At 40.1% G+C, this 27,421-nt stretch overlaps 1 protein-coding gene and 1 long non-coding RNA gene across 2 annotated transcripts in view; one reads left to right on the top strand and one right to left on the bottom strand.

Moving 5' to 3' along the window:
• The window catches only part of LOC105732041 (uncharacterized), a 31,228-nt gene extending 19,666 nt beyond the window's left edge, over positions 1-11,562 (bottom strand). Inside the window, exons 1-2 of the long non-coding RNA XR_010341746.1 lie at positions 1,940-11,562; positions 1,404-1,463 (exon numbers count right to left, since the gene is read on the bottom strand). This is a non-coding gene — a long non-coding RNA (uncharacterized LOC105732041). The remainder of the gene's footprint in view (positions 1-1,403; positions 1,464-1,939) is intronic.
• Positions 11,563-16,126: 4,564 nt separating this feature from the next.
• Positions 16,127-24,407, top strand: LMOD2 (leiomodin 2). Its single transcript, XM_012474014.2, has 3 exons — positions 16,127-16,512; positions 22,046-23,383; positions 23,918-24,407. Exons 1-3 carry the CDS (start codon positions 16,240-16,242, stop codon positions 23,942-23,944), a joined length of 1,638 nt encoding a protein of 545 aa, XP_012329437.2. The 5' UTR covers positions 16,127-16,239; the 3' UTR covers positions 23,945-24,407.
• Positions 24,408-27,421: the final 3,014 nt, after the last annotated feature.

The raw sequence follows: 27,421 nt of genomic DNA, 5'->3' as shown, positions 1-27,421 counted from the left end.
GTGGAGCCTGTCTAACCACTGTGGAATCAACATGGCAGAGTCTGGATGTCATCTTCCCCCATGCTGCCAAGATGTCTGTGCCTGTTTTAGTCCCTGTGGATTTTGTTTCGTATCACACAGAGAGTCTGGGCGGAAAGAAGCAGATCTGAACTCTCATTAAGTGTGTTTTATTTATTTTTCCATAGGTCATCATTAAATAGGATCTCCATTTCCAGCTAAAGATAATTTTAAGAAGGACACTGAAACCAAGTACCTCCTGAAGAATATGGTTTAATCATTTTAACTAGGCACAGAACATGTTTCCTGGTAATAGGCTGTCAATGCAGAAGATGTGAAAATGATTATATCAATGTGCAGCAAATATTCATAGGCAACACCACCTTTAATGCAGGCTTTTGAACAACCAGAACCTATGGGTCAGACAGCATGGAAACTCCAACAAGATGGAGGATCTTATGACCCAGAGAACATACATAAGCTTTTCTCTTGTCATTGACCTTTTACCAGAAATACCTAGGCAAATTTTGGTTTCAAGTTGCATACTCTTATGTATATAACCACCTTCCAGTCAGAAATTACTTGGGAATATAAAAATTATAAGCTGCTTCAGCAACATGAATGCAGCTGGAGGCCATAACCCTACAAGAATTAATGCAGGAACAGAAACCAACTACCACATGTTCTCACCTATAAGTGGAAGCTAAACATTGAGTACACATGGGCATAAAGATGGGAACAATCGATACTGTGGACGACTAGAGGGAGAAGGGAGGAGGGCAGAAGTGGGGGAGGAGGGAGTAGTAGGGAGGAGGGAGGATGGGGGAGGGGAAGAGGGGGAGAGGGGGAGGGGGAAGGGGGAAAGGGGGAGGGGTGGGAGAAGGGCAGAATGGGGAAGAGAGAGGAGGTGAAGGGCAGAAGTGGGGAGGGAGGGGCGAAAGGGAATGGCAGAAGTGGGGAGGGGGAGGGCAGAAGTGTGGGGGAAGGGGAGGGCAGAAGTGGGGAGGGGTTGAAAAACTACCTAATGGGAACTATGCTTACTACTTGAGTGAAGAAATCCATACCCCAAACCTCAGCATCATGCAATATACCCATGTAATAAACCTTCACACGCACCCCTGTATCTAAAATAAATATTGAAATTATCTTTAAAAAACATAAGCTGCTTCAAGTGTTTTTATGAAAATGTGCATTATATAAATATATGCACACAAGTACATGACATATACATACTTACACATAAACAAACACACATGCATTGTAGTATGGCATTTACTGCAGTACTGTAGGTAATGCAGTGGGCAAGGACACATACTTTGTACTTAAATAGGTATGTTACGTGGAATAAGCCAGGCACAGAAAGACATATCTCACTTATATGTAGAATCTAAAAAGAGCAAACTCACGGAAGCAGAAAGTGAAATGATGGTCACCAGGAGCCGGGAGGTGAGGGGACTCAGGAGATGCTGGTCAAATGGTACACAATTTCAGGAGAAATAAGTTTGAGAAATTCATTGTACAACATGGTGACAATAGTTACAATAGTGCATTGTATATTTGAAAACCTCTAAGAGAGTAGATTTTGTGTTCTCTTCACAAAAAAAGTGTGTGAGGTAATGAATATATTAATTTGCTCAATATAGCCATTTTACAATATATTTATATACTTCAAAGCATCATGCTATATACTTTATATATATACAATTGTTGTCAATTTAAAAAATATAAAAAGATACCAAAACAGGTATCAATTACTTTTACAGTGTCTTAAGTTTATATAGATAAATAGTATCATTAAAATATAAAATAAAAACAGACTCTGAATCATTTTGAACCAGGCTCTGCAAATTATTTGCTGGTTGGTTCTGGACAAGACATGAGCCAACTCTCTAAAGTACTATATCCAACATAGAGTAAGTGCACATGAAACCTGAGCTCTTACCACTATTACCATACAGTGGCAGCGCCAATGTCAGAATTGCAAAAGTCAAGAACCTTGGTCTTATGGTACATGGCTGTAGACTGTCATTACATCTGAAAATACAAAAAAAAAGAATTGTTAGGAATGTATATGGTATCTCACTGTCATTTCTAAATACTTTGACAACATTCACGGAATGAAAACTTGCAGAGAATTGTCTCTAGGCAGTAAAACCCCACATATTCTTTTCCTTAGTAAAGCCTTAATGATCAATTGTTGACAAGGGAAGAAAGGGCTTCTCAGGGGAGAAGATGAGTAGAAGGAATAGATTTATTTGACCTCAGTGCCCTGAGTTGTGTAACCTCAGGGAATGCTGGAGATGTCTGGGGATTTGCTGTTTTGGGAAAGAGACAGTTCAGTAATTTGAATCTGGGCACTGGGAGCGCCTGAGTTCTAATGCTGCATTAGCCAATGATTCTACCAGAGGCACTTGACAGGTACTCACATTCTGTGCTTCAGACTCCAGGAAACTGGGAACAGCCATTGCTCTTGCTCTGGAAATCTTCCATGAATCTTTCTGGAATCTCTCAATGAGATTTAAGATAAAACTTCTTGGAAGCATCCTATACGGCTGGATCAGGTAAAAAGTATGGAAGGCACTAAATGTGATACTTACCTTTGGATTGAGTGTGTGTGAGACACCAGTAGCCAGTTCTTTCTGTTTGAGGCCAAGTCCACACTGTTTTCTCATGGCAACTAGTTTTCAGGTTTTGTGGAAGTTAAATATCCAGGCATGACATTCCATTCAGTGGTCAGCAATTGCATGTTTTTGCAATTGCTATGTTTCTGAGTGTCTGAATACCCCTAAATATATGGTTACCCAAATTGGTTTAATATCATTTCAATGAAACAACAGTTTTAATCACCTTCGACTAGAGGCTGCCAACATTTGCTTAGGCTTTCCTTTGACTCACCGGAACCTCTCAACCTGAGCTCGACTCTGCACCCAGTCCTCTCATTGTGGGCCTGCCCTGCGCAGTTATCTGAAGTGCCCAAGAAGCTAAATTGAGTCTGTGAGTTGGAGGGTGCCCTGATTAAATCAGAACTTCAACTATAGTGATTTGTATACTTCCTACAATGATTCTAGAGTATCTAAAGACACTCCCTTCAACAGTAAACCTTATTTGACAATCAAAAATATGTTTAAAATACAAATACATTTAGGAGAGGTAGAATGGTATCTGAACTTTTTTTAAAATAATGGACTTTGATAAGGGAAAAAGGATGAGACTCCCAAGTCCATAGAAGAAAAGTATAGATATTTTCTACAACCCAAAGGCTTAATAATTTGTTCTATGAATATGGAAAATATCTTGAAAAACATCTAGTCCATTTGAATACATCTGGAAAGACTATTGCAATAATGTCTTTCATTTGTCCTGGGTTTTAGAGTTTGCAAAGAATTTCACATACATCATCTCACTTGATTCTTACAACCACTCTAGGAACAGGGGAAGGAAGGGGTTAATTATCTCTACTCTATAGATAAAGAGAATAAATCTGATAGTTAACTAAAGTAGTAAACGTCAGAGCTAGGACTTGACTCCAAATCCCAAGCTCTTTCCATACAATCATTTTTAGTTCATCAAGAATAGTAAGGCATCATTCACAATAGCCAAAAATCAGAAACAATTCACCATCAACTGGTGAATGGATGAACACAATGTGGCATATCCATACAATGGGATCCTGTTTGTTAACATGCTACAACATGGGTGAACCTCAAACACTTTGGGTTTAATGAAAGACACCAGACACAAAAGATCATAGATTATATGATTCCATTAAATTAAAATATCCAGACAAAGTGAATATGGAGAGACTGAAAACAGATTAGAGGTTGCCAGGGACTGCAGCATAGGGACAAAGGTTGACTACAAATGGGCACAAGGGATCTTTTTGAGTCATGGAAGTGTTCTAAAATTGGTTTGTGATGTTAGTTGCACAAATGAGTAAATTTACTAAAAACAAAAAAACATTGAACGTTACACTTAAGGCAGGTGAGTTTTATGATATGTAAATTTCACTTCAATGTGTCTCCTTAAAAAAAAAAAAAGAACAGGAGGAACATGTGTCTTACTGGCAGAGAATGCCATGTTTACAACCTCACTGAGAGGCCCAACACAACAATGGAATCATCTGGCTCAGAGGAAAGCACTTGGTCCTAGTGCTGGCAGCACATGATTTATTGGTTTCGCCCTGCTGATAAGGTCATTAAAAGCAGATGACACATTCTTCAAGGGCAACACAAAACCTGCTGCCTTCACCAATCTTACTAGACCTCAACCCAAACACATGTAGCTTGTTTTATCAGCCTCTGACATTTTCATGCTGTTTGTAATATAACTTTTCCACCTTTTAAGAATACGTATTTAAGAAAACAAATGCAACAAAACATGTCGATTGGAGAGCTAAAAGTGAAAGTTTCCAGTCCTGTTAAGGGCATGAACTGGAAAAGGATCATGTTACCAGTGGAATGGGTCCCTTGTAACTGCTCTGAAAACCAGCTCTGATTCACTGAGGATGCAGTAGAAAGGAGAACAAAGAGAAACTGGGGACTCCTGATGGGGTAGGGGGTGGAAATCAGAGAAGGATAATATTCAACAGTCCCCATATCTCAAAAACATAGGGCGCTGTGGAAGTAAAGGTCAGTTAGGAGCTGTGAGTCTGTGTGAAAAGACAGTGCCTTTGATTTTCATGATAAAATTTCAAATAAAATCTCAGTAACCAGCTTTCAAGCACTAACTGTCCCATTGTCGGGCCACATTGAGTCCTCATATTCCTGTACTTTTAAACTGACTTTACCTCTCTACCCTCATTCACAGCAAGATCTCAACTCTTCTGCCCTTTAAGGTACTACTTACCTGCAGAACCTGGAGTCTTCTAAAGTGACAGTTATCATGACCCTGAGGAGGGAACCAAACCAAGGAGATCCCTGTCTTGGGTGCTCACCCTCCACATCATTCTTCCAGCTCTGTCCAAACTTGTCAGACCAACACTCAGGATTTGAGGAAGGGTAATTGCTGAAATGAATGGAAAACCTTCTAGTCCACCTCCAGTAAAATTTCCTTTGTTAGAACTTTAGGTGAACATTATTTGAACCTTCCAGTCCACCTCAAGTAAAATTTCCTTTTATTAGAACTTAAATCTGTTTCCTGTTTCAAAAGTGGAATTCCATATTCACCATCTGCTATGTAAGATGAAAGACTTGGTTGATAAATTCAGCTATTTCTTTCTCATTTTTTTCTGGAAATATTTTTCTTTGGTCTTTACAGTTTTAACATTAGCAGTTTATCTTTCTGTTTGCTTATGGGGACTCATTATTACATGTTTGAATCAGATTAACAAACAATAAGTAGAGCTACTATACACAGCTGAAGCATTAGATACACTACTACAAATCTCTGTCTTTCATCCCATCCTTCTTTCAGTTTGATATCTTTTGAAATGCCTAACTAGTAGACCTCAATGGGAGAAGCAGCTTGGATTCATTAGACCATAACTATACCCATCACTCACTAGCTGCGCATACTTACAGGGATTTATTAACCTCTCAGAACCTAAGAACCCGCTTTTATCCTTTGTAAAATGGAACTAATTCAGTAGTATTTACTTCAGCAAGTGTTCTCTCAAACATGTTAAGTGTTAATATACATAATTATTAAATGGAGATCATATTAGCATGTTGTACTGCCTGGTACATTGACTGTAAATAAATGTATTTTAGGCAAGGTGTGGTGGCTCACGCCTGTAATTCCAGCACTTTGGGAGGCTGAGGCAAGTGGATCATTTGAGGTCAGGAGTTGGAGACCAGCCTGGCCAACATGGTGAACCCTGTCTCTACTGAAAAAAAAAAAAAAATTACAAAAACTAGCCAAGTGTGGTGGTAATCCCAGCTACTCAGGAGGCTGAGGCAGGAGAATTGCTTGAACCCAGGAGGCGGAGGTTGCAATTAACCAAGATCACGCCACTGCACTCTAGCCTGAGTGACACAACAAGACTCTGTCTCGAATAAATAAATAATTTTATAAACTATAAATGTTATACAATTGCAAGATATTATAAATAGCTCTAATAATTTTAAATTTGACTCATGCTCACTACCACAAGCTGGCATAGCTGGGAGATTTGCTTGGCTGCCAAACCTAAGAGTGAAGACTTGATAAGGGTATTGCCAGTTCTCATCTGATCCCTTTGGCCTGTTTGGTTGTTGTCTGTACAGAGCCTGACCTCTGCCTGACATTCTCCCCTGGGAGCCTTTTCCCAGCTATCTGAGAAGCTCCAGCAAACTGACGGAGCAATGTCGGAAGCTTAACTTCCTTAGGAGCCATTACATTAGTTCAGCAGCCTAATTACAAGTGATCTGTAGGAAATGCTGAAAACCCAAACCCTTCTGTGTAACTGGGAAACATGTTAGATCTATTTCAGGCAGCAACCTTGCACCTGTGCAGTGAGAGAAATTAGATAAGACTTTTTTTATTTTTTTAAGGCAGGTGCAGAGGGAGGGTGAACGTTAGGAACAGCTTGTTAACAGTAGACTCAACATTTGTGAGAATAAAAGAATTTCCAGTTTCCCATATTTGCAAATGATAATGTAACATATTGCTGATGAAAAAGCTAAACTCTGTAAAATATTCCAACAGGTTTATTCAGAGCCAACATGAGTGACCATGGCCTAAGGTACAGTCTCAAGAGATCTTGAGAAAGAGTTCCCAAGGCAGTTGAGTTACAGCACTTGGTTTTAGACATTTTAGGGAGACAGGAGTTATAAGTAAAGACATAAATCATACATAGAAGATGAACGTTAGTTCATCCTAAACAGTCAGGGTATTTTGAAGCAGGGGACATCTTACAAGTGAATTTAAACATTTTCTGATTGGCAATTAGTTGAAAGAATTAACCTTTGTCTAAAAACATAAGAAGTCAGTAGAAAGAAATGTCTGAGCTAAGACAAGGAGGTTGTAGAAGCCAAGGCCTTTGTTAAGTAAAGGAAGTCTCATAGGTGGCAGCCCTCAGAGAACATGTGATACTATACCAGAGTCACGTTGAAATTTGGAATCTTATGCCACAGACTTTTGTCAGTCTTACTGTAACCTCCCAAGAGGTTCACCTTGCCCACTGCCTAGAGAGAGCAATTCATCAAGACAGGGAAACTGAAAGTAATTCATGCAGAGCTGGCTGTGTGGGAGACTGGAGTTTTATTATTACTCAAATCAGAAGCCAGTGAGCTGGGAGTGCTGACTGGTCAGAGACAAAATCACTGGGAGTCAAAGCAGTCTTCTTATGCTGAGTCAGTTTCTGGGTGAGGACCACAAGATCAGATGAGCCAGTATATTGATCTGGGTGGTGCCGTCAAGTGCAGGGTCTGCAAAATACTTCAGGCACTGATCTTTGGAGCAGTTTACGGAGGGTCAGAATCTTGTGGCCTCCAGCTGCATGACTCTTAAACCATGATTTCTAATCTGTGACTAACATTAGCCCTACAAAGGCAAACATCTAGTCTCCTGGCAAGAAGTAAGTCTACTTTGGGAAAGGGCTGTTATCATCTTTGTTTTAAACTACAAACTAAGTTTCTTCCAAAGTTAGTTCAGCCTACCCCCAGGAATGAATAGGGACAGTTTGGGGGTTAGAAGCAAGATGGAGTCAGTTAAGTTAGATCTCTTTCACTGCCTCAGGCATAATTTCGTAAAGGCAGTTTCATTATGATCTCTGATGTTAATGCTGGCCAGTTGTGCCTAAACTAAAAAACAGAGAGGGTATAATGAGGTGTGTCTGACCACCTTCCCATCATGGACAAAATTCAGTTCTTCAGGTTTCTCTGGGGTCCCCTTGGCCCATAGGGTTGTCTGTTCAATAGAATCAGGGGTGGGGAGCATGCTTAGGATCTTATTTTTGGTTTACAATATGATTTCAATGTTTCTTCACCAGCAAACTGAGGACAATTTAAATAAGAAAGGCATCCAGGGCACGGTGTGGTAGCTCACGCCTGTAATCCCAGCACCTTGGGAGGCCGAGGCAGGTGGATCACAAGGTCAGGAGATCAAGACCATCCTGGCCAACATGGTGAAACCCTGTCTCTACTAAAAAAAAAAAAGAAATTAGCCAGGCGTGCTGGCACACGCCTGTAGACCCAGATACTTGGGAGGCAGAGGCAGGAGAATTGCTTTAACTCAGGAGGTGGAGATTACAGTGAGCCGAGATAGCACACTGCACTACAGCCTGGGCAACAGTGTGAGACTCTATCTCAAAAAAAAAAAAGAAAGGCACCCATGAAAGGGACAAAAATGCCACCACGAGATATGAGTACTTAGTGGGCAGTTGGGCTCACTCATTAGCTTAGGGGACATACTCAAAGGCAGACTGACCATGAAGAGTGAGCTTCAGGTCCTTGTGAGTGTTGGGGTTTCCAGGATTAGTAGAGAGCTCTTGGTGGGGAGAGAAGCCAGGTTACAATGAAGTCACATTTCTCTGAAAGCACTTCTGATAAACTCCTTAAGGATATCACAGAAGAAAGAAGTCTAAATTACCTAAGACCCAGTACTTTATCATGATTTCTATTATTGCTTTAAATACATTTCACTTTTATAACTAATTTTGTATTTATAATTTTATATTATTATAGAGGTTCCCAACATTGCATAATTCTTGGGCTCTGTAACACTGGATTCACCCTTGCCTACTCTCCAACTCATCTATTTTGTATTCTTTTTTTTTTTCTCTCTCTCTCTGTGTGTGTAACTACTTCCTGAATACTGAATAATTACGCTAGCCCTTGAGGATGGCAAATGGGGCAGACATGGTTCCTTCCTTGAAAAAAATGCTTTTCCTGCAAAGACCTATTTGAAACAGGTAATCCCAAGTGCGATACCGCCGTGAAATAGTTTTGTGGTAGCTGGGAGAACTAAGCTGGCTTCAGACATCAGGAAAGGCCTCCCTGAGGAAGTGTTACTTAAGACTCGAGTAAAGTAGAAGAGGCAAAGGCTTTCCAGGCAAAGGAAGGAGCAGTGCAGTGGCTTAGGGATGAAGGATGTGTGGACAATTCAGCCCAGAGTGGCTCAAGTGTGAGAGCTGGAAGACGTGGCCCATGTTGAAGCTGGAGAGGTGAGTAGGGCCTGATGGTAGAAGGACCAGAGCTTGCAGTTAAAGGTTCTGTCTGAAGGACAATGGAAACCATTCGAGGGCTTTAGCCAGGAAATTAGTTGATGAGATTTGTGTTTTAAAAGGTTAACTCTGGCTGCATTGTGGTAAAGGGGAAAGAAAGATCACGCAGCAAGGCATCAGGGAGACTGCTAGTCCGTCATGACCATCATCCAAGAAAATGAGGACAGCAGCTTAGATTCAAGCAGGGGCAACAGCAAGAAATGAAGTAAGATTCAAGAGCTGTCTAAAACATAAGAGCTTAGGCTTCCAACAGAATACAATGATGTAGGTGAAGGCAGGGACAAAGGTAGCACAAAGGCTGCAGCACGTGGTGGATGAGGATACTATTTTCAGAAATGTGGAAGCTGATTACCTGATTGACAAATTATCTGTACACCAAACCCCTGCAACATGCAATTTACCCATGTAGCAAACCTACTTATGTACCCCTTGAACCTAAGATAAAATTTGGAAAGAATAAAAAAGTGACAACAGAAACAAAAAAAGGAAAAAAGGAAAGAAACATGGAAGGCTGGGAAAGTGGGTGGGGAAAGTATAAAGGGAAATTTAAATACTGGTTTGGGGCAGGTTGAGTTTTAGCTACCAGTGATATACTCAGATGGAGATTCTCTTCCTCTCTCCCCTCTCCTTCCTGTCATTGAAAATACATATATTAAATTTGTGAGTCATAAAATGCTATAGTAGGCCAGGTATGGTGGCTAACGTCTGTAATCCCAACACTCTGGGAGGCTGAGACAGGCAGATCACTAGAGGCCAGGAGTTCGAGACCAGCCAACATGTAGAAACCCTGTCTCTACTAAAAATACAAAAATTAGTTGGCGTGGTGGCCGGCACCTGTAATCCCAGCTACTTGGGAGGCTGAGGCAGGAGAATCACTTGAACATGGGAGGCACAGGCTGCGGTTAGCCAAGATCGCACCACTGCATTCCAACTTGGGCAACAGAGCGATATTCTGTCTCAAAAAATAAAATGAAATAAAGTAAAATAAAAATATAAGACTATAGTAGAATAAAGCAGAGGATCAGTGGAAATGAGGATTTTAATTAAATACAAAATATATATTACATATGATATATATAATTAATAATTAAATATATTCGTATAATATATTCATTTAACTCTGTTTTGTGGATAATAGGAATGCCTAAACAAATATTTTAGGAATAGTTTCTGAAATTACCAAATTCTTCTTGAAATATGGGGATTAATAAAGTAAGAAAGCAAAGAAACATTTGGTAGGGCCTCTCAGATCTTCTAAACATTAGCTGCCACAAGAGCATAAGCTGCAAGCAAAGCGACTCATTTATAGGAAGTGGGAGTCTCCTTCCATAGAGAGTATTAGGCTGAAGTAGGAATTACATACATGTATATTTAGAAGCTCTCTCTGATCACCCTATAAATACTATTTGTGGAAATATAAGATCTACTGGCAGGTCCGGTATTGTTGATTTTTGGAGGAACTGATGAGATTTTACCACTCTCTTAGTTGAGTCTCCATTAAATCAGGACACTTGCCAAAGTGAACAGTGTCCTATTAGGCAACTATAGCTAATTATGGCTATGAATGATGGCTACAGGGTAATGTTAGCTATGTCCACCTAACACTAGATGGTAATAAAGTCCAAAACTCTTTGGCATGGCCTAGGAAGCCCTTCAAATAAAGAAAAAAATCAACATATATAAGTACCTACCATATGAAGAGCATGATGCTGGTTGCTATTAAGAGGGAGGAGGGGTGGATACCCAAAGTCATTTTTAAAAAATAGTACATGAATCAGGGCCAGTTTCTGCCTCATCTCCACCTACTTTGTACCCCTATGCCAAACAAAGTCTGATTTTTGTTTTTGTTTTCATGCTCCTGCACGTTTGCTCAGAGGCTGCTCTTTTGGCCTGGAAAGCTCTATCCGATTCTGGACTTTCTCAGACTCCACTCACATAGGCAATATTGCTTCTTTATTATCTGTGCCTCAGGGTTCTTCCCTCCCTGGCGCCTGGCTAGAGGCGGCACTGCACTATGTTATCGTCAGCTGTCTGCCTCTCTCCCAGGAGTATGAACTCCTTGAGGGCAGACACTTGATCAATTTCCATGTTCTGTTTATAATCCCAGCTTCCAGCACAGACTTGTTCTATAGAAGGTAGTTGGTAAATGTGTGTTGAATAAAAAAACCAACTAACAAATGATAGTGTTTTCAGGAGGAAATCAAAAGGAAAAAAAGTTGAAAGGGAAGCTCTGTTTTCACTAAAAAGGGAATTACCAATATACTGGGAGACAGTATGTATCTGAGTGTATCTGCATATATCTGATTGGGAAGCCAGAACTACGAAGAAATTCTTCATAGAATTTCTACATAGAATTCTACATAGAATTTTTTTTTTCACAAAAAATGTTAATCCTCAAAAGACTTTTAATATTATTGACTGTAAAAACAATTCTATCCAAAAACAAAACGTGACCAAGTAAAAATCTCAAAATACAAAATGCTAATGCTTGGAACATATATGTGACTGGATTTTTTTAATGTAGACAAGGCTCCAAAGAAATCTTAATTACTCACCATATTTAATTCTCGTCAGGATCAGGTGGGTAGTGTTTGATCACTCAGCATAATCATATCCAAGAGATTTAAAGTTTGTGAAGGATCCTTACAGGGGGAACCAGGAAATATCCAACCTATTTGAACCAACTCATAAGATCATTCATGAGTTATGATTATTATCATAATCGGAATGATTTGTAACAAATATACTAGGATATCTAAATGACCATTGTTTTTAAGACAGTGTGTTTGAAAGGCCATAATGCTTTTTTCCTGTGATGCTGCCACACAGCAAAGACACAAACAAACAAAAGGCATTAAGCCTTCTCTTTTGGAGCCATTTTCAGAGTCACTCATGGGACACGTAAGATTTGGGAAAAGAAATATTTGTGAGACGATATTTATTCTTAGTTGCTCCAATGAGAAAATTTAAAATATGTGGATTTTTCAAGAGAATAGTTACAACGCAATAAAAAAAAAATTCTGAAGATTTGAGTCATTCAACTATGAAACGAGCTTTTGAAAATGTGCTATTTTCACTAAAGATGTTTAAGCAAATACTAGATGATCATGTATAGAAGTGATAGAAAATTCAATGTATTTCAAAGTCTTTTTGAAATCTGAGAACCTATGATTCTAAAATATCTGAATAATTATGCTATAGCCACACTAAATGTATATTATAGTCTGCATGTTATCAAGCCCAGGTCTGTGTTCAAATGTTACCTTAAAACAGAGATCTTCCTAGATGAAATATTACTCCCATAATCTTCCTTCCCTTTTATGCTGCTCTATTTTTCTCCATAGAAGTTTTATCGAATGTGTTCTATATTTACATGTTTGTCTAGATATCGTCTGTCTCTCCCAACTAGAATGTAAGCTCTATGAAGGAAATAACTTTGTTGATCATGTTCACTTCTCTAACCCAAGCAACTAAATTAGAATCTAGCATGTAATATGTATTTAGTCAATTGTTTACTAAAAATTGGCAAAAAAAAAAGATATTAGAGAACAATTGCAAACACCACAGAGATAGGGTAAAACACAATTCTAGTGCTTTTTTCACATATTTATATGCCCTTAACTTGCACAGTAGTCAACATATCACATATGGCCAATATATAATTGTCAAAAGAATGAACTCGTACTATCATTTTTATGTCTTTTCTTCTTCTTTTTTTTCCCCCAAATCACATAGATTTTTACATGGTTGTAATCCTTATTCATCTTTTTACCTAAAATGTGATACTACAGCTGAATAACTCATCTCATGCATCAGATTTGGCTATCATGACCTGATGTCATTGCTAAAAATCAAACCCATTCAAATACAAAAGGTGTGTCCTCATTGAGCTGAGGTTACACAAAAGCATATGCTATAGACTGTAAATAAATAAATAAACTCATTATTTCTAATTTGATCATCATCTTTCTCATTAGCATCACTGAGAAGTGTCATAGGTATTTTTGGAGTAGGATACCCTACTGAGTTAACATAAAAACAGCCAAAACATTCTTCCAAGAGAGCAAAATTAGATAGACTTATACACATCCTGATTTCAAAACTTATTATAAAGCTATAGTAATTAAGACCATGTGGTATTGGCATAAGGATAGATATATACAGATTAATAGAACAGAATTGACTGTCTAGAAATATTTATGGTTAATTTTCCACAAAGGTGCCAAGGTCATTTAACAGAAGAAAGGATAGTTTTTTCAACAAATGATATTAGGAGAATTGAATATCTGTGTGCAAAAAGATAAATTTGGACAAGGTATTTTCACTCATGCCTGTAGTCCCAGCACTTTGGGAGGCCGAGGCGGGGTAACACTTGAGTGCATGAGTTTGAAACCAACCTAGGCAACATGGCGAAACTGTGTCTCTACAAAAAATTTAAAAAAAAGGAAGTAGATGGGGTGGCTTGCTGTCTATCGTCCCACCACGCCAAAGGTCAAGGTGGGAGGATCACCTGAGCCCCAAAGGTAGAGGCTACAGTGAGCTATGATGGTGTCATTGCACTCCAACCTGGGCAACAGAGTCAGACCCTGCCTCAAGAAAAAAAGAGATGATGAATATATACATTTACCTTTACCTTACATATACACACGAATAAGTCAAAATTGGTAGGAAGCCTAAATAAACCTAAAACTATAAAACTTTTAGAAGAAAATATAAGTAAATCTCTGTGGCCCTGGGTTGGAAAAAATTTTCTTTTTCTTTTTTTTTTTTGTGAGACAGAGTCTCACTCTGTTACCCGGCTGGATGGCAATGGTGCCATCTCAGCTCACTGCAGCCTCCACATCCAGGGTTCAAGTGATTTTCCCACTTCAGCCTCCTCAGTAGCTAGGATTACAGGTGCCTGCCACCAGGCTCGGCTAATTTTTATATTTTTAGTAGAGACAGCGTTTTGCCATGTTGGCCAGGCTGGTCTCGAACTCCTGGCCTCAACTGATCCGCCCAACTCAGCTTCCCAAAGCACAGGATTACAGGTGTGAGCCACCATGCCTGGCCAGAAAATGACTTCTTAACTCTAACACCAAGCAGTACAAGAAAAAAAAATTGACAAACTGGACTTGGACTTTGTCAAAATTTAAAAAGTTTACTCTTCAAAATGAATCAAAAGACAAGCCCCAGAATACAAGAAAATATTATACACCTGAAAAAATAATTGTCTTCAGAATATATAAAGATTCTTACAATTCAATATAAGGAGACAGTTAACCCAATTTTAAAACGGGCATAAATGAGAGACTGAGGCTGCAGTGAGCTATGATTACTCCACTGCACTCCAGCCTGGGTGGCAGAGCAAGATCCTGTCTCAAAAAAAAATTTTTTTAAAGGGGAAGGTAAGATTTGAATAAATATTTCACCAAAGATGATGTAAGCTGGCCAATAAACACATGAAATGATGAACATCATTAGTTACTAGGGAAATGAAAATTAAAACTATCATTTGACGCCTTCTAAAATGACTATAATAGAAAGACAAGCAATAATAGGTGAGAATGTCAAGAAACTGGAATTCTCATTCATTGTTGATTGGAATGTAAATTGGTACAGCCATTTTGGCAAGCAGTTTTTTTACAGTTTCTTAAAAAGTAAATTTACGATATAACCCAGTAATTCTGCTCCTACATGCCTACTCAAAATAAATGAAAACCTGAGGTCACTCAAACACTTGCATGTAAATTCATAGAAAATTATTCATAGATAAAAGTTAGAGACCCAAAGCCAGAAACAACCCAAATATTCACCAGTTGCTGAAGGTATAATCAGAATATCATGTACTATACATGCATTGATAAATGTATTTTTGTATGCATATTTTTAATAGATTTTACATATCTGTATGCTAAGATATTATATTTATGAAGTCCTATAAATTATGGATTTAACAAATATATAATAATAGGCTCATATATAATTTTTAAAAATTTGTACAAACTTATGGAGTACATAAGAAAATTTGTTACATACATGTAATACATAGTGATCATGTCATATATATAATTTCAAATTCACATCTCTTCCATTTTCAGGCCAGGTACAAATCTGGGTTCAGATTCTAGCTCTCTCACTTCTTAGCTCTGTGCTTCCATGTTGGTGACTTAACCTCTCTGAGTGTGTAGTAGTAAAGTATGGGCACTAATGTCCACCTTACAGGATTGTGGAATTAAAGGAGATAATGCTTAACCCTGGAATGGCATAATGTTGGTCTTTAACAAATTATACCCAGTACTATTGTTTGTCTTTTTGGAGTGTTATTTGGAAGTCTAGTTTTTTACTAATAATCATGGTGAGAAGGAGGAAGCATTTTGGTCAATGGAGAAAGACACCTCTCCGTACTTTCAGCTCTCTGACCTCTGACTTTTCACTTAATCTCTGAGAGCCTCAGTTGCCAACATCTATAAATGAGAATCATGTTATTCATCTCACAGGATTTATGAATAGAAAAATTTATTAAAGTGCTTTGTAAACTGCGAAGTACAACAAAATTATGAAACACTATATTACTATGACCTTCTGTCTCCATCAATACCACCCACAGTATGTTTATAGAAGAACCAGAATAACTACCCATGGAGTATTGTGCAGACATTTCTCAACCCTAAGATTACAATGAAAGAATCTTTTCATGGCTGTGGTGGTGGCGGCAAGTCATTTTCAAAATAAATTTTGTTCCCTGTTGTTTGAATACAAAGTGAGAACTGTGTACTCCTTATCTGAAACACTCTGCCCGTCCTCATGAGCTATCAGGCTCAGCTAAATATGGCCCTGGCCAGTATGTTAATAATCCCCACTGGTTCTGAGACCTCCATCCACCACTGATGTGACATTCTTTGTGTTCAAATGTCTAGCTGACGTCTGATGCTTAAAACAGCCCATGCCTTCACCCCTCTCTGCATTGTCACAGCCCTGTATCACCACTCTTAAAAGGCTCCCACAGCCACTCCTAGCACCAGTTGTTGACCAGCCTGCCACTTACCTCCCTGTCTGGTTCTGGCTGCCTTGAATGCCTGGTCCTTCAAGCTCCTTCTGGGTCTGACAAAACAGGGACCATGTCCACCTTTGGCTACCGAAGAGGACTCAGTAAATATGAATCCATCGATGAGGATGAACTCCTTGCCTCCCTGTCAGCTGAGGAGCTGAAGGAGTTAGAGAGAGAGTTGGAAGACATTGAACCTGATCGCAACCTTCCTGTGGGGCTAAGGCAAAAGAGCCTGACGGAGAAAACCCCCACGGGGACATTCAGCAGAGAGGCACTGATGGCCTATTGGGAAAAGGAGTCCCAGAAACTCTTGGAGAAGGAGAGGCTGGGGGAGTGTGGAAAGGTAGGCTCTCAACTTTTTCTTGGCTAACCTCACCTCCCCATCACCCCACCCCAAACCCTGATACTTGTTTTCCCTAATTTCTCAATTCTCATCACTTGAATTTTCCCGTAACTAATTTATACTTGCTATTAAAACATTTTTTCAGGCTGAAATAGTCATATAAATGCTATGGCCACCCAATGGATCATAATATGTAAAATTCTTAGTTGAGGCTCTTGATTGATTAAAAATAGAAAGCTCAAGAGGAAAACAATTCACAATCAGGGTATGGAATTCAGTATTTTGCCAAACATAAGTCTTGTTTGAGCTATAAGTTGGGAATGTGGCATAATATTTGTTCCTAAGATATATATATACGTACAACATGTACACATTTTTTTTCAGTTAAGTATATTTATTTTCTCCTATAAAGACAAAAGTGGGAATGCTGGTTGCTTTGACTGTGATAGTAGCTATAGTGAAATAGCTCTTCTTTGCCAACACCAAGAAGTGTCGGGTGATGGGAAGTACATGACACTCAGTGTTACAGGGCCTTGTTACTAGTTCTTGCTCTGTTCCCACATAGTCAGGCCTTGAACAATCACTTCTACAGGGTTTTCTTTCTCTCTGGACATGGAGGGAGTTAGAGACAGTGTTTCTTTTGTGAATAAAGAACCCCTTTGAGATTTTGATAAGTTATGGACCTTCTCCTTAAGAAAATATCACTGGGCTTGTGCAAAATACACTTTTGGCATAGAATTTCAAAATAACACATCCTGAAACCTGTCTGAGGACTCATTGCAGCATAGCTGTATAGATGATCTCTAAGATTTCTGTCTCCTTTACGATGGTGATTCTGAGGTTAGGAAATGTGCTTATATCAGAGTTCAGGTCTGTAAAGCTCTTGTGTACTGCCTAGTAAACAGTTTCTTTGAATTTGCCAAATGAGTCATTATCAGAAGGAAGTCAAAAAGATTATTATTCTCTGGGAAAATAGTAATGATAATAAAGTTTCCATATAACACAAAACAAAAATTCTTCCTGAATTACGGAAGAACACAGGTCAGGAAAAACAGTTTAAAACCCTTGCATTCTGTTGGAATCATCTAAAATCAAAATGGCCTAAAGCCAATGGCAAGACTTCCACAGTACTAATCTAGGGCTGTTAGATGATCTTGATGATAGGGTTATGTGGGCCACAATTGCAGCAAGATATGTGTGAACTTTGTCCATGTCAATCATTGCAGGAAGGGCCCCTGGGATCCAGCCAGGGTCTGCCAAGGCCACAGTGTTGAGGAACTAGAAGGGGAGTTAGAAGGGACACACAAGTCAGTACTTGGGCAGGTCAATTCCTCCACAACCATCGTTTCAAGAGGGAATTTTTTTTTCTTTGATGTGAAAATGAGTGTCAAAATAATAATGAAATTATTATCACAATTATTTAAAACTCTCTTTAATAAAATAAAACTGGCCAGGTATGGTGGCTCATGCCTGTAATCCCAAAACTTTTTTGGGAGGCTGAGGCAGGAGAATCACTTGAGCCTAGGAGTTCGAGACCAGCTCTAGCAATATGGTGAGGGAAAAAAAATTAAATGAGTATGGTGGCACACACCTGTAGTCCCAGCTGCTCAGGAGGCTGAGGTAGGAGGATGGCTTATGCATGGGAGGTTGAGGCTGCAGTGAGCCATGGTTGTGCTACTGCACTCAGTCTGAGCAACAAAGTGAGACTTTGTCTCATTAAAAAAAAAAAGAATAAAACTGTCTCAGAATATCCAGGTTATACAATCAGTGTATCATCAATATTCAAACAAAGGCTTTTTAATGCCACAATGACATGATAGTGGTGGGAACCAAAGGGCAAAATGTATCGTCAGCTGGACGAACCCACCTGATCCTGCCAAAGGTTTTGCTGATCCCTGCCCATGGCTTATCAGCTCAATTAGAGAGGCTGCTGTGTTTATGGACTTCAGTTCCTTTCTAGGCTAGTTAACTTTTCCCCCACTACACTTTCCCTGCTGGCCAACTGTCTGTAGTTGCAAGGTGTGATGAGCAGGAGCTTGCTGATGGAGGGTGCAAATCCACTTTGTAGCACAGGAAAAATCTCCAAGCAGCTGTGGGGTGGCTGGGGGAGCAAGGGAGCTGCATAAGTGAAGAGCCGCACAGTAGGAACCCTGAGAAGGAGCCGAGGGTCTTGACTGATTATCAGGTGGCTGGCTCTGTAAAGGCTTATAAAGAGCAGATGCAATTCCTGTTGAATGCCAGCCTTTCTGCCCACCTGGGCTCACACAAACTTACATCGCATTGGAGCTCCCAGGGACACTAGAACCCCAAAGATCTAGACCCCCTATTGAGCAGTGGCTAAATCTCAGCACAGGTGCCAATGAGTTTCTCCCCTTATCTCACTTCATTCTTAACTTTCTGTGCTTGAGAACTGAGACAAGGTGAAGTCAAGAAACTCATTGCAGGTTAATAGCTTGTACATAGAAGTGAAAATTAAAGAACATATCAAAACGGTGGGCACCCAGTCAGCAGCATCAGCATTACCTGGGATCTTCTTAGAACTGCAAATTCTAGAGCTCCCCTCAATCTGAATGAGAAACCTGGGGATAGGGTCTGAAAATTGGTGCTCTCACAATTCCTGAACAATGTGGGGGTCAGGCGAACCAACTCCTGCCCTCACAGCATCCAAAATTCATGTATAACTTTTGATTCCCCAAAACCTTAACTAATAGCCTACTGTGGATCAGAAGCCTTACCAATAACATAAACTGTCAATTAACACAAACATTGAATGTGCTATGTACATACATAATGTTAGGGAGGCAATCAGGAGAAATGAACGGCCACTCTTCTCATTACATGATTCATTTTCCACGTTTACTAACATTCCCCTTCTCCTTGTCCAGTCCCTTGCCATCTTACCTCCCACTTCTTCATTCTAAACCCTTCCTCCAACCTCCATACTCCAAAGAATCAGGGTTAACGCTAACATAGTGGCATATACCAAATCTGGAATAAAACAGGTCCCTTAGTGACAGAATAATTTATAAAGTTAGCAAAGTCTGTTTTTCGCATCCTCTCACCTTGCCTCTATCGACACCTTTTCCCCTTTTATTGTTCTTCCCCCAGATGTCCCCCACCTAGGGAGACTAATCATCTCAGATTATCCAGGACTATCTAGATATCATAACTAAAAATCCTGGGAAACCCTTCAGGCTCAGGCAAACTGGGAGGGTTTGTCACCTGACCCCACCAGGCTTTATCAGCATTTTCTCCTGTGTCTAGTCCTGACTCTCAGTTGCTGTTAACCAATGTCAACTTAGAACCATTCGGTAAACAAATATTTATTGAGCTCCTACTACATGTTAAACACTGTGCTAGGTGAGCAAAGCAGACATGGTCCACTGCTCTCAACAGCTAACAGCTAAGTCTGCTGGGAAAAACAAGTGAACAAAATAAAGTGTGACAGGTATTTTATTGGGGGGAGGGTTCAGTGCTATGGGAATGCATCGGAGGGATAATTGGAGGGGATGTCAAAGAAGGCTTTCTGGGAGAGCTATCATTTAGATGCTATACAACTCACAGTTTCAGGTATTATCTTTCCAGGTACATTATGAGGGGGAAAACAGCTCTTGCAGATAGAGCCAGAGTGTCTTTAAAAAACCAAAAGGAATAAAAATACAATGGTGTCATACAAGGCTGTATACCTTGGATTTTGAGACAGGCCCCTTTCCTCCAAATACTAAAACAGGTAAAAAGAAAACCACACACACATAAACACATGACTACACACAGCTTTACCGGGGCTAGAATTATAAAGAATTTGGAGTGGAATGGGGGTGAGGAGAAGTCAGCCCACAATTCTTTCCTTCCTCAGGTTAATCCATTTGGGCACTGCTGGGCAGGGAAGGCTTATTCTCTCCCCTCATATATGCCAGGAGACTTGGCTAGAGCCTCACTCTTTCTTGTGTTGTTGCTTTGTGATTTGCAACCAGCTGCCACCAAACATTTCTCCCTTTCTGTCTTTCACACACACACACACGCACGCACGCACGCACACAGACACACAGAGTATCCCTCCCTCTCCCTCCCTGCTCCCAAAGAGGTGAGTAAATTAAGACTGGACAAGTCATTCCAGGAGTGGCTGACCCCTTCTCCAGGCCATCACTCGGTGCCTGCCACTCCAAACAGTGGATAACTGGAGGCTATTTTGTGATACCAACTGGGCAAACAAACCTGGAGACAAGTGCAGTGTTTTCCAAAGCTAGATCCACATGCCTCAGGTGGCGGGTGCCCTTGGGGTAAAAAAAAAAAAAAAAAAAAAAAAAAGTTGCCAATATAGAGAAGAATCAAGGCTTGGAGGACAGGGCAGGGCCCCAGGTCTGTAGAGAAGATAAAGAGAAAGGACTACAAAGATAGCAGGAGAAAAAAATCAGATTCTGTCAGCAATTTCTAGACTTTTATTTTTTTTTTAATCAGGAAAGACAGCAAGAAAAAGAGAAACAAGGGGTCACTTGAGCTTCTTTGTAAAGCAAGTCTTGTAAATAGGAAAGACAAAGATAGAATGAAATTGTGTTTGCCTGAAAGCCTTTTATAATTGATACATGCTAAATAATTTAAGACCATCAGGCTGGGCAATGGCTTACTTCAAGATTTTCTACTGTTCTCTGTTGTTCCATCCACGTTACTGGTTAGAAGCTAGTGGGTGCCAAGGGTGATTTTCTTTCCCACTTGTTCTTCTGCAGTCTGTCTCATTTAACCCTGAACTAGCTGGAGGTTTCAAGTTGATTTTCCCAAAAGAGTGACTTGAATGTTTTCTCTGTATCAAACTGGATTTTGACCTCCTGCTGTCCTGAGCAGCAGCCCTGCCTCTAGGCTTCCCTTCCCCACATCAGGGACAGGTACAGAGGCAGCTTTCAGGTGATGTAGAGTCTCTGAATCCCTGTGCCGGTCACAGAAGCAGATACATGCTGGAGGAGCAAATGACAGGTCTGCCTCTGTCTACATGGAGGCAAGGCCTGGCAGAGAGCACTTGCCTCCTGTCACATCTGCTATATGGATGGTAACGTGGGAATGTCTGAACATTAAAAAAGGAAACTCATGAACAATATTGTATATTTTTGTTGTCATTTGATTGCTTGAGATGGGGAAGTAAGAAAGGACGGAGTGATTCCAGAAGGGAGGGTTGAATTTGCTACATTGTAAGTAAATGGAGAGTAAAGCAGTCAGGAGTCTGTCTTCAGGAGGTGGACAAATTTATCAAGGGTTTTCTAAAGCTGAAGCTCTGACTTATTTGTTCAAGTTAGCAAAATGATTATATATTTTTATTCAGTAAGTTGAATTCTGGATATTCTGCAGAAAACAAGAGAAATGTCTGCTGCAATAAAATGTCAGCCTTCGTCATGAGAACTAGCCAAATCAGAAGCAGAGAATTGTTAATTTTTTTTTGTTATAAAATTATATCACTTGCCAGTTGCTACTTTTGCAAGTTAAAAAAATGTGGTTAAAATTATGGTATCATTTTTAAGATGCTTAATGATAATATACTCTTTAGGTTGCAGAAGAAGACAAAGAGGAAAGTGAGGAAGAGCTTATCTTTACTGAAAGTAACAGTGAGGTTTCTGAGGAAGTGTATACAGAGGAGGAGGAGGAGGACTCCCAGGAGGAAGAGGAGGAAGAAGACAGCGAAGAAGAGGAAAGAACAATTGAAACTGCAAAAGGGATTAATGGAACTGTGAATTATGATAGCGTCAATCCTGATAACTCGAAGCCAAAGATATTTAAAAGTCAAATAGAGAATATAAATTTGACCAATGGCAGCAATGGGAGGAACACAGAGTCCCCAGCTGCCATTCACCCTTGTGGAAATCCTACGGTGATTGAGGACGCTTTGGACAAGATTAAAAGCAATGACCTTGACACCACAGAAGTCAATTTGAACAACATTGAGAACATCACAACACAGACCCTTACTCGCTTTGCTGAAGCCCTCAAGAACAACACTGTGGTGAAGACTTTCAGTCTGGCCAACACACACGCTGATGACAGTGCAGCCATGGCCATTGCGGAGATGCTTAAAGTCAATAAGCACATCACCAATGTAAACGTCGAATCCAACTTCATAACGGGAAAGGGAATCCTGGCCATCATGAGAGCTCTGCAGCACAACACGGTGCTCACAGAGCTGCGTTTCCACAACCAGAGGCACATCATGGGCAGCCAGGTGGAGATGGAGATTGTCAAGCTGCTGAAGGAGAACACGACACTGCTGAGGCTGGGGTACCATTTTGAGCTCCCAGGACCAAGAATGAGCATGACGAGCATCTTGACAAGAAATATGGATAAACAGAGGCAAAAACGTTTGCTGGAACAAAAACAGCAGGAGGGATATGATGGAGGACCCAATCTTAGGACCAAAGTCTGGCAAAGAGGAACACCTAGCTCTTCACCTTATGTGTCTCCCAGGCACTCACCCTGGTCATCCCCAAAACTCCCCAAAAAAGTCCAGACTGTGAGGAGCCGCCCTCTGTCTCCTGTGGCCACACCTCCTCCTCCTCCTCCTCCTCCTCCCCCTCCTCCCCAAAAGCTGCCACCACCTCCTCCTCCTCCCCCTCCTCCACTCCCAGAGAAAAAGCTCATTACCAGAAACATCGCAGAAGTCATCAAACAACAGGAGAGTGCCCAACGGGCCTTACAGAATGGACAGAAAAAGAAAAAAGGGAAAAAGGTCAAGAAACAGCCAAACAATATCCTAAAGGAAATAAAAAATTCTCTGAGGTCAGTGCAAGAGAAGAAAATGGAAGATAGTTCCCGACCTTCTACCCCACAGAGATCAGCTCATGAGAATCTCATGGAAGCAATTCGGGGAAGCAGCATCAAACAGCTAAAGCGGGTAAGTAACCGGAGTACAGACACAGGGGCACAGATGTAGTAAATGAATTGTCTTCCATTGCATGATGGTACCAAAGTCACTTCTCACAATACTTATCAATACTTTCAATATTGTAGTGTGCGAGAGCAAACACACCAAGTTTGAAACATCAGGAGAAGGCACACAAGTGAGCACATTGCCATTTGAGAGGAACACCTGGGCCACTTTCCCAGCCTCTTAGTCATATAAGGGCCAGGACCATTTTAAGACACTCCAGGATATACATGTCCTAATTCCCTTAAGAAGAAAACCAGGGAATATAATCTAAATTCCAAAAGGATTCATCAATGTCAAAAATTTTGCCACAGAGTTGTGATTGATACCTAATTTATAACATAAAATGTATAACATGGTAACAAAAATTATTACCATGTAACAACAATCAGCCTATACTTGAGTTCTTCTCAGAGGATACTGCTAGAGACATATCCTATGGATATTTTTCACTTTATCATGTGTGTTGTTTCATTGAGAGAAAATCCCCTATTTTTGTAGGTGGAAGTTCCAGAAGCCCTGCGATAAAAACACGATCTTTAGAAGAGGATGCAGAACTGTTCAGTGGTATTACACAAAATGCATTGCGAGATGTTTTTAAAATACCTTCTTCAATTCAAAATGATCCCTGACTTTAAAAATAATCTCACCCATTAATTCCAAAGAGAATTTTAAGAAACAATCAGCATCTTTCTTCTGTAAATATGAAAATAAACTTTTTTATGTTGTGAGATTTGTATTGGCAAGAAGCAGTTAATTCAAAGATGCTCTTTATATCTATGGATGTTTTGCTAACTCCAAGTTGTAATGAGTTCATGAAATGTGCTGTTATTTTTGTAATCTCAATAAATGTGGATTGAAGTTTTTTCCCTTTTTTAAAAAAACCAAACTAATATTTTTCTGTGAGTTGATACATCTGTCAGGTGTGTATATAGCATTATGGATATTAAAAAATATACCATTCTCACCCAAAAAGGGTTTGGGTCCTAAACATTTGCCTTTGTTTCCTTTTGTTCAAGAAAATCTGATCAGATCTCTTTCCAAAGGACTGGGAGCAAGAATTTTTTTTGTTTTGTTTTTGAGACAGAGTCTTGCTCTGTTACCCAGGCTGGAGTGCAGTGGCACAATCATAGCTCACTGCAGCCTCAAACTCTGAGGCTCCACTGATTGTTCTGCCTCAGCCTCTGGAGTCCCTAGGACTACAGGCATGCACCACTACACTTGGGCAACAATGTTTTTGTAGAGACGGGGTTTCACTGTGTTGCCTAGCTGGTTTCCAACTCCTGGGCTCAAGAGATCCTCCCATCGGGGCTCCCAAACCACTGGGATTTCAGGCGTGAGCCAGCGTGCCCAGTAAGAACTTTCTTAAAACTTTCCTTTGGTAGTGAGATGAAAGGTTGCGAAAAGATCCCCAATGTGGTCATTATCATCTTAGATTCATTGATGCTAGCTAGACCCAGGATGGTAGCTGATGCTTCCATATTTCCATAAGTCCCATAGGTACCCAGATGTCGATTCAATCATTTATTATAAAAATGAATGATTTCTGAAAGAAATAAAATTGAAGTTTCTTGATAGCAAGGAAATAAGTGCTAGAAGAATACTGGAAGATAAGACCCCTAAATTCAAAGCTACCTTTGGGCTGATGCTAAGGATGGACCACTCAAGTCTCTCTTTGAACTCTCCTTGGCTAAGCCTTAGTTTAGTGGGTGTCTATGCAAATCACCATGATGCCAACATTCACAAAATACACATGGGGACATGAGGCACATGCATTTGAAATCTCCAGCTACCCTTCTACCCCTGTCACTCAAGAAGTGTCTGAATTCAAATAAGAAAAAGACATACTGAATTACCTTCACTTCACTCTAGTGCTCCACTCTAATTTATGAAAGTTATAAATCCCTCTAAAGTCTTTTGTATTAACTATGATTAGCGATATATCCTTTGTGTCCTACAGATTATAGCAGTGGTCTTGGCAAGCTCTCTGAGCCACCCAATAAACAACTGTTTGCTTCATATACAGAGCTTTGGATTGTCTCCAATCAAAAGGATTGTGTTTCACTAGAAAATCTCTCCCATAGTCCTTTGGCCTGGCTCTTTGAGTCTGTTTCTACTGTTCAGCCATTCTCTTACAGAATAAGAACAACTGACATAATCACTTAAAGAGTATTCCAGTGGCCCATGAGTTAGTAGGTACCCTGACTCCATGTGAGGGAGGGGAGGTGACTGACATTTTCTGAACTAAGTTGTCTCATGTTTGCACAACAACATTACAAGGTGCTATCACAATTTTATAGATGGGTAAACTGAGGTACAGAGAGGGTAAGGCTGGTATCTCTGACTGCAAAGCCCATGCTCCTTCTGTGTCACTACACCTCTCTTCTTCCATCCAGACTCAACCTCCCAAAGGTTTGTAGTTCTTAGAACAGTGGAGATCTTATTTCCCTTGGTAGAGACTTCACTATTTTCATCTTTTCACTATTTTCACTCGTGTTCACAATTACACTCATTCTTGTTGTTAAAGGAAATAAAAGGTAAAATGTAGGTTTTTAAAAGACATATATGTGTGCATGTGTATGAATTTAGAACAGAAAGCCAAAGCAGGCCTTCCCTTCCTCTGACCCTTGTGAGTGCATGAAGACAGGGCTCTTCTAAATCAAAGGGTTGTGGGCAGTTAACAGCTTCTACCTCCAGTATGATAAGGCAGAGGAGCAAAAGTTTGCTGATAAACGGGGTCATTGATTAAACCATGCAGAAATCCCAGGAGTGGGGTGTGGCAGCCCTCCTGAATAAAGAGGAAAAGGCTAGCACGAGCATGACCAAGAGCTGGTTGGGCTGGGGAGATGGGCAAACCCTTCTCACCAGAAGCAAGTGATGAGGAGACATGTTTTCTCCTTTGCATTTTAACAGGCTGCCTTACTGTGGCTTTCTGTGCCTTAAGAGAGAGCAACATGTACTTACTAGGCACTTCACAACGTTTAAATGAAGATACAGGCTCTCACATCAATCCAAGAAACAAAGTTATAAAGCACTTAATAAGACAAGTATAATATGGTCAGATTCTAAGTGGGTACATTTATCATTATAAAAAAAAATTCTAGAATGCATTATTTCAGAATCCAGTACTGTAAACATGGAAAATATTATGATGATCATTATTCAGCACAGGACGGGGACCCTGGTCCATCCTCCCTGGAAATTCAAAGAGCTGATAAGAAAACTAATTAGTTCATCCTCTATAAAGAGCTTTCAACTCACTGGAAGAGAGACTGTCCAAGACCAGATGAAGTGTTTAGGCTATGATTAATGTGTGCATGTTAATCTCTGAAAGTACAGCTCAGTACAGCTCACTCTGATTTGAAATGGGGCCAGGATGTTGAGTCCCTCTGCCTCATGAGCCCTGCTGCCACAGGTATTTAATAACTCAGTGTCAGCAGGATCTTGATTTAATACCTGCCCTGAGATAGTTGCTACCACTGGGTGAAAGGAAGAGGTAATTACAGGCTGCAATGTCTATATGCAGACGCACTAAAGACAGGGGTAAATCAATATGCTCTTGAAAAGATCTCATAACTGCTTCCTTTCTAGACACAGGAAAAGCTGCCTCTTTCTTATCTGAAGTTCTTAAAGTGGACTTCCATAAATTGCCAAATGTATGACATAAAAGACTAAGAATTGATCAAAAACTTACAAAACTCAGAAATATGGTACCAACATTGGTGCACTTAACATCCACAAATATTTTCTGAGTGCCTGCTGTGTTCCAGATACTCTTCCAAACACTGGAGATAAACAGTGAGCAAAGACAATAGAACCCCTGTCCTCATGTAACTTACATTCTACTGTAAGGAGGAAGCTTACATCACTCCTTGCATTCTGCATTTATTTATTAAGTGGCTCCTACGGACAAGGTACTCTCCTCTAGGCTGGGGAGACCAAGCTGAATTAGAAAGTGTCCTCTACCTCAGAGCAGTGGGAATTTTAAGGAAACCAACCCTTCCA

This window comes from Aotus nancymaae, unplaced genomic scaffold (genome assembly GCF_030222135.1).
Source record: "Aotus nancymaae isolate 86718 unplaced genomic scaffold, 86718_ANA_hifiasm-v0.15.2.pri h1tg000002l, whole genome shotgun sequence".
Taxonomy (NCBI): domain Eukaryota; kingdom Metazoa; phylum Chordata; class Mammalia; order Primates; family Aotidae; genus Aotus; species Aotus nancymaae.
The sequence above is the reverse complement of the archived record's forward strand: the minus strand, read 5'-3'. Positions and strand labels throughout refer to the sequence as shown.

Excerpts from the sequence above, each read along its gene's own strand:
- LMOD2 (XM_012474014.2), top strand. The coding sequence starts at position 16,240 with ATGTCCACCTTTGGCTACCGAAGAGGACTCAGTAAATATGAATCCATC. Across the intron at positions 16,513-22,045 it reads GGCTGGGGGAGTGTGGAAAG|GTTGCAGAAGAAGACAAAGA; the intron begins GTAGGCTCTCAA and ends TATACTCTTTAG. Across the intron at positions 23,384-23,917 it reads GCATCAAACAGCTAAAGCGG|GTGGAAGTTCCAGAAGCCCT; the intron begins GTAAGTAACCGG and ends CTATTTTTGTAG.